This window comes from Astatotilapia calliptera, chromosome 15 (assembly GCF_964374335.1).
Source record: "Astatotilapia calliptera chromosome 15, fAstCal68.1, whole genome shotgun sequence".
Classification (NCBI taxonomy): Eukaryota; Metazoa; Chordata; class Actinopteri; order Cichliformes; family Cichlidae; genus Astatotilapia; species Astatotilapia calliptera.
In genome coordinates this window covers 26,817,868-26,828,131 of record NC_137436.1, presented here as the reverse complement: position 1 = coordinate 26,828,131, position 10,264 = coordinate 26,817,868, and the positions used below count along the sequence as shown (strand labels likewise).

General features: G+C 44.8%; 1 protein-coding gene across 1 annotated transcript; it reads right to left on the bottom strand.

Moving 5' to 3' along the window:
* Window positions 1-5,300: 5,300 nt before the first annotated feature.
* sox11b (SRY-box transcription factor 11b) lies at window positions 5,301-7,345 on the bottom strand. The gene has a single exon (XM_026194948.2). It carries the CDS (start codon window positions 7,168-7,170, stop codon window positions 5,893-5,895), a length of 1,278 nt encoding a protein of 425 aa, XP_026050733.1. The 5' UTR covers window positions 7,171-7,345; the 3' UTR covers window positions 5,301-5,892.
* Window positions 7,346-10,264: the final 2,919 nt, after the last annotated feature.

Here is a 10,264-nt window from a genome sequence, read left to right as displayed (position 1 = left end):
TTATTGAACAATGAACACAGTAGTGAGCATTTTAAATAAATAAATATTTTATTTTGTTCTGAACACTTTTTAGGAACTTTTACAGGAAATTGGACATAAAGAAGCAAAAACAAATATTTACAGTTTCTAAAAGACATTTTTTATTTTTGTGTGTTTATTTTTTTATTTCAGTATTTCATTTGGATTTTTTAACTTTTGGCCTTCCTTAGTTTAAAGGGAAAAATCCAAAAACTTATGCTAGGTTTCTTATTTTCATTTTACAGACCCTATACTTTTTTCATTTGAGTGGAAAAATATTTTTATTAGAATTAATGTTTAAAAATATTTTCATAAACTATTTACATTTCAATATTTTAAAAGTTTCAGCCGTTAATGGACAAAATGTCTGTCCCCACGAGTTTGAAGACATGTCTGAGACTCAAAATATGGTTTTAGTGTCAGGGTTACAGTTAGGTTAAGGTTAGGTTTAAGCTCAGGGTTAGAATTGGGCATTCATGTTGACTGTTAGGGTTAGTGCATAGGGGAAGTATTATCTCAATTAGATGTCCCCACAAAGATATAAAAACAAGTGTGTGTGTGTGTGTGTGTGTCCTGGTTTGGATGTTCCAGCTGGATCGGAATGCTGTTACCATGGGTGATAAGATGCCAAACATCTGCCTCTCCTGCAATCACATGACTCTGATCCGCCTGGACTATAGCAGGAAACAGCAACAATGAAACATGGTAAACATGTTGATGGTGAAGATGTGATGATGATGAAGGCTGTTCGTCCTTTGTCTGTGGAGCTGAAGGATAATTAAAGTTTTTAACAGTGCTTTATTTAAAACTGCAGTTCATCAGACAGTCTGAAGCTGATTAAATGTTAAATCAGAGACGTGTCAGCAGGGGGCAGAATTTGCTGCCATCACATAATTCCCACAGTGCTGAGCGGCCCATTGGATTGTGACACAGACCTGTTTTGACCTTTTATAAATGCCTCAGAGTCTGTCAGACACATGCAGGGGAGGGGGGATGTGAAGGAGATTTGAGCACCCGCCCTTTCAAACATCTCTGCACGGCCCTGGAGTCTGTACTGATACATCTCTGGGGCATGACTAGCATAGACTGCTAACTATTGTAACTATGGCGACGCTCCATGATCTGCCATTATTGCAAAAAATGGTCCACAGGAGTGACTGGAATGACACAACTCTCCCCTTCATTGACTCTAATTTGAGCCAACCAGGTAAAAGTGAGGGTATGATGTGAAATGTAGGAATGAACTGAACCAAATGAGCCTGCTGATGTTCATCAATTACTTGCTGTGAGGAAATAAATCTGTTGATGTCTCCACTTCACAAACAAATAAGCAAACAAACATTTGTGGCAAACAAATCTAAACCATTAGGATAATTTTAAAAAGTTGGACTTTAAAGACTTTATTTTCTTCACATATTTAATTTGACTTCTTTGGACTTCTTAAATTCAGATTTATATTTGGATTTAATTGGATTGGAGATATATATATATATATATATATATATATATATATATATATATATATATATATATATATATACATAAATTTCACTTTTTATTTCTAAATGCTGACTTTGTTCAATAATGTATTTTTTCTTCATTTACAATTTTTTTGACTTGTGAAGTTTCTTCTTCAGCTGCTCTTTTCTGAAACTGCAGGAGCAGAGTGGAAGATGGGAGTTGTTGTCCAGCAGGTGCCACAGATGAGCTGTTTGAAGATATTTGTTTTATTTAATTAAGTTTTATTTTGTATTCTTTTATTTTTTGAGTTATTGTTGTTAATTTATCAAACATCACAAATGTAAACACAGCTGATCAGTCAGTTGACGCTTAGATGTCCTCAATCAGCTTCAAAGAAGGTTAAAAGCATGATGGGAAATGTAGGAAGAAGTCTGGGTGACTTTGTCTGTGAAGGTTCTCAGTCATCCAGGTCATTGTAGTCAGTGATGGAGGAAAGAAAAGTGTCTGGACTTCTTTAAGTTGCTTGAAGACGTTTCACCTCTTATTTGAAAAAGCTTCTCGGATGAGAGGTGAAATGTCTTCAAGCAACTTAAAGAAGTCCAGATGCTTTTAAAACATGAAGCTCAAAAATGCACGTCAGTGAATGCATTGCTATGCAGATGAACTTGATGGCAGTCCCTGTGGGGTGTCAGTGAATGCATCGCGGCTGCTGCTCTGATGTTTCAGATAAAAGCGAGTGGTTGATAAGAGTGCGATTTCACGCTCCGGTGAAAATATGCAAACACAGCAGAGGAAGCCAATCAGAGCTGAGATCAGATCCCAGATGTTCGCCTCCACAACTCACCAGACACAAGGCCACACCTGCCAGCCTGACAGGGGCGCTGCAGTCACTGTGGTCTGTGATGGTACCGGCGTCGGCTCCTATGTGTTTGTTTCTCTTCATGTTTTACTGGTTACTTTTCGTTTGTCTCTGCTGTTCTTGCTTCAGACGTCAGTGATAAAAAAAACCTCCAGGCTGAATTTCATTAAACTTTTTGAGGAGGTGGAGTCGGCCCAAGGAAGACGAGCTTTACCTTTGATTTCACAAAGCTCTGATTTTTGCAGGAGAGGCGACACGTCTTCAAGAAACCTAAAGAAGTCTAGTTGGTTTTCTTTCAAGCTCCTTATACAATATTTATTTTGTGGTTAATTACTCACATGTTTGTTGGGAAGAGACAGTGTTTCTGGTGCCGACCTGCTTCACTGATCTATTATTGATATGATTCACTGCTCAGCCTCTCGGACTTTTGCTTCTTTCTGCTGCTAAAAGCACATTTTTAAATATATTTTTACTTCCCCAATGACCTCGTCCTCTCATTACCCAGAATGCCGCTGTGTTGGCCTCAATTATCCAGAGCAGAACCTTCAGATTTATCAGGCCGGTGGGGATCCGGCTGCCTTTAATCTGCTGCCAAACATCTGATCAGAGAGTAGTGGGGATAGAGAGGTGAGCAGTCTGACTGTTTCCTCTGATTTGACCATGAGCAGCGACATGCGCTGAAGTCAGCTCACTCCAAATCCCAGACGTTTCCCGACCTCTGTGATGTATACACAGGTGAAAACCAAGGAGGATCTTCTCTAACAACCTAGAGGTGAAGGAAAGTATACTGCTCTCTGATTGACTGTTTATCAGGCCTTGATGTCAGAGTTAACAACCAGCAAACAACTGAACAAAGACAAACTATGCTCTGCAAACAACAGCCAATCAAAACCAACCTTCTCAGAAAAGACACCAGTAAGGTGTCTGAAATCTGTGGTACTCTTGACCTTAGACATTACTGCACATAACACAATAATGTATCTGATACACTTGTGTCGTCACCATTATCATCATTATGTTGGTTCAGGATCAACACTGCTGACCAGTGGAGAAAATGTGGAGAAAAAAAGAAAACGATGGCTTGGTTTGTATGAAACTCAAAAGTGTTTTCTTTATTAATTTCTACAATATAACAAATAAAGTACCAAGCTGTTAACATTTGAGTGTTTGTGGATGTGAGTGGAAGAGTAATCTGCAGAGAACCTTAAAACTGGGCCAAACCGACCAGTGCGTGCAGTTTTTATGATCTTTCGAGCGTTGGCTTTAAAGTTATAGGGTGGTACTAGCTAAAATAACTGTCCAGAGGCATTACCATAATGTGTGACAAGACACACACACACCTGGTTAGCAGGTATTGAGCTCTCCATTTGCCATCTAAGCAAACTCCATCTTCATCCCTCCTCTGTATATTTACTGATAACACATTTTCACAGTGCGTAATAAAAGCATGAACATGTTGCTGCTTAGGTCAGGCCAGTCCTCTAAAACAGGTTTGAATATAGATCATTGGGACTTCCTGCTTAAATAGAGGTTAGATAAAGGTCCATGTAAGGTCATCATTTTGAGACAGAGCTTTTTAGAAGTTCAGACCAAACATCAATAGGAGTTGGAAAAAGAACAAAAGCTGCAGTTCCTCTAGCGTCTAGCAGAGGTAGCAGTGAGTCAGTCAGTAGAAATAAATATGTTTCCACCTGATACAAAAACTCTTTTGGTATCTATAGCTAATTTAAAAATTCCGTTATTAGGGGTGTGGTCTCTGTGACGGACAAGTGAATGGTGATACAGGTGGCTGTAGCTGCTAGCTGTCTGCTAATTTCACCTGGACTAGACCTCTGGCCCATGTTTGTGCTGTTGGAGCCTTTTTGAACATTTTAATGACATCATGTGACCAATAATATGATTGCTGTGAGGTCATTGTACTAACAGATGGTCCAAGAAGACAGTACTCCAGTTTTGCATCTGATGGTACCAAACAGTCTCTGGCTGTAGTACAATAATCAAGAGTTGGCTGATAACAGACTGTCCTTTTTATTTTTTAAAAATTTTTTTAAAAATTAAAAAAAAAATGATAAGACTGTCCACAGGCCAGTGAGTTGTGCTGTAGCGGCCATGTTTGTATAACATCTTTGGGACTGTTTAAGGGTCCTGGGAATACTGTAGGTCAGAGAAGGTCCTGTTTTTAAAGCTGCGTGAGGAAAAACCCTCACAGTGCCTCCGATGATGTCACTTTCTCTTTTCTGACTCCTTAAAAATCTTAACTTCTTGACTCTTTCATGATCAGTTTTGAAGTCCACTGATTGTTAACATGAGTCATGTGACCACTGAAAACATCATGCCCTGCTCTGCCTTGCTCTGATAAACTGGGAGGACTAGTTCACACTCTGGAAACGCCAGAAGAGGTCAGACATCACTGGGGTCATCAAAGTGTGGAAGCTTAATCTCATTTAATGTGATGCATGCCTGCAAACAGCCTCAGAAACACCAGACGTGAAAAAAATAAAGTTTCACTTACACAGACAGGCTTCAGATGTCTCAGGTGCAATTATGCTGTCCAGCTGAAACATATGGAAGAATCTATATATAGATATCTCTCTCTCTCTCTCTATCGTGTGATTAAAAATTTAAATCTCAAGAAATTCTAAATGATCACAGCATGAATTAAAAATTAAGTTACTGATCATTTAGAGAAAAAAAGTCCAAATGTTGCTATGGCCTCTCATTGTGTCTGTGACACAAATTGTGTTCACCGTACGAGGCTGTAACCATCGATGACTTCGCGTCTGTCCACAGCAGCAGCTCATTTTGCACAAATCTGCCCGACGTGGACTGAAAACGGAGTTTGACCTAACCAACAGTCAAAAACATGAACATTACAAACTGATGGAAGGTTTAATAAAGCAGCAGGGCTCTTAAAGGAGCCAATCAGATCCCAGGAGGATCAATAATGAGACAGAGGCGCTGATCAGTTTGCAGCTGATTTATTCAGCTTCACATACACACTCCATCATAACGCACAGAATCACTGGTTTTTGGATTTCCCTTTTTTCCTTCATATTGCACCAAAAATAATGAGCAAACAACAGCATGAAAAAGCAACAAACTTCTTGTTTCCCTCAAACCTTTTTACACACCAGTAGGTACAGACAGGCCTGAATGTGTGTAACCAGTAAAACAAGGGAGTAAAGCAAGGCAGGCCACACGGGTTTGAACCCTCACATAGGAGACCAGTGGAAGAGTCTGACATTCCCTTTGACTGTACAAAAATAGGCTTGAAAATATTTAATCTAGTTTCCTTAAAAAGATGAGGTATGCTCGGTTCGGTAATATCACAAATATCCACACCTGAACGGGAAAAAAAAAAAAAAATGTCAGTCGGTGTCGTCCGGGTCCGACCCGAGCGGCAGAAACGAGTCCATAAAAGCCTATCGGTTCATCTGCTCACGAGCACCAAGTCCACGCCAGAACGCAGCCAGCCACAGCGCTTGGAGCCCGTGCAGCAGCAGCCGCGACACCCCGCTCCCTGACCGGAGCTCGAACGGGGGTGAAGGGTCAGACTAGCAGGTAAACACCAGGTCCGTGAAGTCGGCCTTCAGCCAGTCAGCGGCAATCATCTCGCTCAGCTCCGGCGTGCAGTAGTCCGGGAACTCGAAGTGGGACCCGAGGCTGCCCCCCTCCGTGCATCCACAGGCGTCCAGGTCCTTATCCACAAGCGACAGGCTCAAGCTCCCCGAGGCCGAGCTAGACGACGAGTTCCACGGGTCAGAGCAGGACTGCAGGCCGCCCAGGAAGTTGGAGGTGAAATCCAGCGGCTCCACGGGGAGGTCATCCAGGTCTTCCCCGCAGCAGGAGGAGGCGGAGGTGCAGACGGAGCGGGAGGGGGAAGCTGGGGAGAGGGAGGCGGGGTGGACCGGCGTGCTATGCCGTGTGAAGCTGAAGTAGAGACGGCCAGAGGACGGGAGCGTGCTGGGTCCCACAGCGGAATCCCGGGGGGGCAGCTTGGTGATACTGTAGCAGGGCAGCTCTTCTTCCTCCTCCTCCTCTGAGGATGATGAGGATGAGTCGTCATTGTCCTCCTCCTCGCTGTCCGTATAGTCACGTTTGCTGAGTGTAATAGCGCTCGGCACGTACCGTAACCGGTGATCCGTCTGCCGGGCGCTGAGCTGATAGCGGGGGTTCAGTAGCTGGTACTCGGGGTCCGGCTGCTGGTGTTTCAGCTGGTACCGGGAGTTTAGTTGCTGGCACCGGGGGTCTAGTTGCTGGTGTGGGTTATCTCGGTCCTGTGGTTTCCGCTGGTGGCGGGAGTCCGTCTGCTGGTCTTGCGGGGGGAGACTGCCCGCTTTGACGGCCCCGCCCACCGTCTTGCCGGCTCGGGGGAACTTCTTCGCCGCAGCAGGGGTCTTGTGAGACGGTGTGTCGTTTCTCTCCTGGTACTGACCGGCCGACCTCCCCTCGGTCCGGGGCTTCTTCTTGGGCCGGTACTTGTAGTTAGGGTAGTCGGCCATATGCTGCAGCCGGAGGCGCTCCGCTTCCCGGATGAACGGAACCTTCTCGTTGTCGGTTAACATTTTCCAACGCTTCCCGAGCCACTTGGAGATCTCGGCGTTGTGCATGTCCGGAGACTGCTCCATGATCTTCCTCCGCTCGATTTTAGACCACACCATGAAGGCATTCATGGGCCGTTTGATGTGGCCCGAGGCAGTCTTACGCCGCTCCGGTTTCTGCGGCGAGGGGCTGCCGGCACAGGCCCCCACCGTCCGGCTCCGCTCCGGGGCAGCTGCTTCACGGTAGCCGGCGGTGAGCCTCGCCTCAGTGGGCTCCTTGTGCAGACCCATCGTCTGAAATAATCCCTGAAAGCCACCGGGCCGGACCGGCTGATCCCGCTGATGTTCCCGCGGTTTCCTTCAGTTTCTCAGTTTGTCTGTACTCGCGCCCCTCAGTCACGCTTAATGCATTTCGTGCGCGAGCTCTCAAACCGGCGTCTTTTTAACCGAAGTAGAAGTCGTTCCCGCCCTCAACCAATCAGCGTTGTTTTGCAAGAACACCTTCCCGCCTCCGCTTCGCCCTCAGCGAGTCACAGTGTAGAGCTCCTCCCCCGCGTGTTAGCTCACCCGCCTCAGGCCGTTACTCCAAATCATTCTCAATAGATCAATCAGTGAAAGTAATCAATGGTTGCGGCTCTCTATCGACAAAAGAGAAATATTCCCATTGTGTGTGTGTGTGTGTGTGTGTGTGTGTGTGTGTGTGTGTGTGTGTGTGTGTGTGTGTGTGAGAGAGATGGTTCAGTGTGAACAAACTGGTGGTCACTTACATATTGAATAAAGCCTGGTTTATTTCACTGTTTAATAACAATCACAGCTGGATCTCATGTGTTTCTGATATTAAATGAGTGAAAAGCTCAGCGCTCAGGTAACAAGCCCTCTAAGGCTCCTTGAAGAGTCCTTAAGGACATCCCAGGAATCCTTTAGGAAGGCTGGGAGGTTCCTGGAGTCTTCAAGGAGTTCCAGTTATTCTGCTTAGATAATCTCAGTTCCTGATGTGGAGCTGGTTTGGCTTCTTCCAGAACCACAGTTGGACCCCAGGAGAACATTGAGCTCATCAGGAGAGACAGTCAGCATCAGAAACTGAGCAAACCGTGTTTGCTTACGTTACAGTTATGAAGGACTTCCTGTGCACGACCACAAACAAACACACACAGGAGCCCCACAGAGACACTGCCTCTCAGGGGGTCACAGGTCACTGTTGTTGCTGCACTGCTTTAATGCTCTCAGGTAAAAGAAGTCTGAAACCAAAACTGCTCCCCCTCAGCTGAACAACCGTCCTCACCCAGTGCCCTCAGCCCCCCCTCGCCCAGCACCAAGCCTTTCTAACTGCCCTACAGGAAATTTCCATCTGTAAGCAGCGTGTGAGGACAGTCAGGTAGACAACGCCCCCCTGGCCGCCCTGCAGAGATTCCCACTTGTACAGCAAATAAACATCCAGACATCAGCTGACACAGGTCCGAGTCCTTGGGAACATGTGTTTAAGGTCACATTTCAATAAAAAAAAAATCACATAAAAAAACCTCCTTCTGTGGATAAAGTTCCTAAACCAGAAAAAAAAAAAAAAAAAAGAATTTACACACAACGTGACAAGAAACCAGGAGCAGTGCATATGAAGCTTTTGTAAGCACAGCTCGGCTGCTGCTGGGGGATTCAGGCCCTTTAAAATGTAAATTAAAGCTTTTAGAGAGCCGTTAGGACCTTTTATCCCTCCGAATGAAATAATTAACCTGGTGTTTGTTGAAATGCAGGTACAGTCAGGGCTTCTACCTGCCAGCTGCTGTAACAGTTGACAGGTAGATTGTGGATGTTTATAAAGTGAACTTCTGGATAAAACAGTTAGTGCGCTGTCTGATTTAATGATTCCCGAATCCAGCTGGTAGCTGCCGATCCTGCACCAGCACACGGTCCACGTGTGTGTGTGAGTGTTTCTGTGTGTTTGTCTGTGTGTTTGTATGTGTCTGCAGCTCAGAGTTTCTACTGAAAAGATCTGAACTTTAAAGTTTTTAACCTTTTTAAGGTTTTGAAGACAACTGTTATAATTGTTAGAAATGAGTCACGATTTTGACTTTTATTTCATGTCTTTTAGTTTAATTCAATTACTTCAGCATATTTGTTTAACCTTCATACTGTGAACACTTTGAGAGGTCACAGGGGTCGGGTCCTGTGTTTTAGATCATCTTTGGTCAGCAGTTCATCGGTGCAGCAGAAATCTGCATGGACGTTCAAGTTTTACACCCCCAGGGTGCACCTTCAGGCTCCTGTCAGCACTGACCTAGCCCCGTCCCCCAGGGCATGAAGCAGGTGATCCAGGCCCCAGACATCCAGAGGCCCCAGAGTCTGAGAGCCCAAGGAGGACCATCGGAGGGGCATCCGTGCCACCCTCCTGGGAAGAGCTGAGGAGAGCCCCAGACAAGGGGTCACCCAGCAGCCACGGAGCAGAAGCCAGAGGGGGACCTCCATATCCAAGGCTGGACTGGGACAAAAAATCGGCCCGGGCATTTTGACTAGAGACCGGCCCACCAGGATAAAGATTGAAAATGTGATGTCATTCAGGGGTAAAACCGCAAAGGATTCTGGGAACTTGTGGCAAGAGGTACTAGCGCACGCAGGCTTTCAATTGAACTCAGTTACACAGCGCTTAAAAGAAACCCAAAAGATGGCAAGAAGCTGTTGTATTATTAACTGCAATAGCCGGTCGCATGACAGCCACGGGAAGCCGACGGGTAAAGGGATCGGTTGTTATCGGATTACGTCGTTGAAGAGAAATTGTTCGAGCCATGTTTCCGAAGTAACAAAGAGGCGACGGATGGCCTGGATATACCAAATATAACGTCTCAGAACACTCCAGCTCACATGTTAGTCTGCTCCAAGCATTCCCACAAAGGTCAGAGTTTTGTAGTAGTTAATACGTCATTTTTCTTAACATAATTGGTGATATAGGTTACAAGCAAGTCTGGCGCTGAACAGAAATTGTCGCGCTATGCTCCTTTATTTATTGTGCATAAATAGTGAATTGTCCTGACACAATATTGCGTTTTGCTTCTGTTATTATGGTACATTGACAAAAACATATACTTTTATTCACAGGATAAAACAGTTGTTTTGTATCACTAATTGTCCATTGCGATTACAACATACAATATTATTGTCACTGCTACATTTCTGTAATGCTACCAGAAATTATTTCCACTACTAATTAATTAAATGGTAAATGGCCTGTATTTATATAGCGCTTTACTAGTCCCTAAGGACCCCAAAGCGCTTTACATATCCAGTCATCCACCCATTCACACACTGGTGATGGCAAGCTACATTGTAGCCACAGCCACCCTGGGGCGCACTGACAGAGGCGAGGCTGCCAGACACTGGCGCCACCGGGCCCTCT

Coding starts and splice junctions, on each gene's coding strand:
- sox11b (XM_026194948.2), bottom strand. CDS start 7,170: ATGGGTCTGCACAAGGAGCCCACTGAGGCGAGGCTCACCGCCGGCTAC.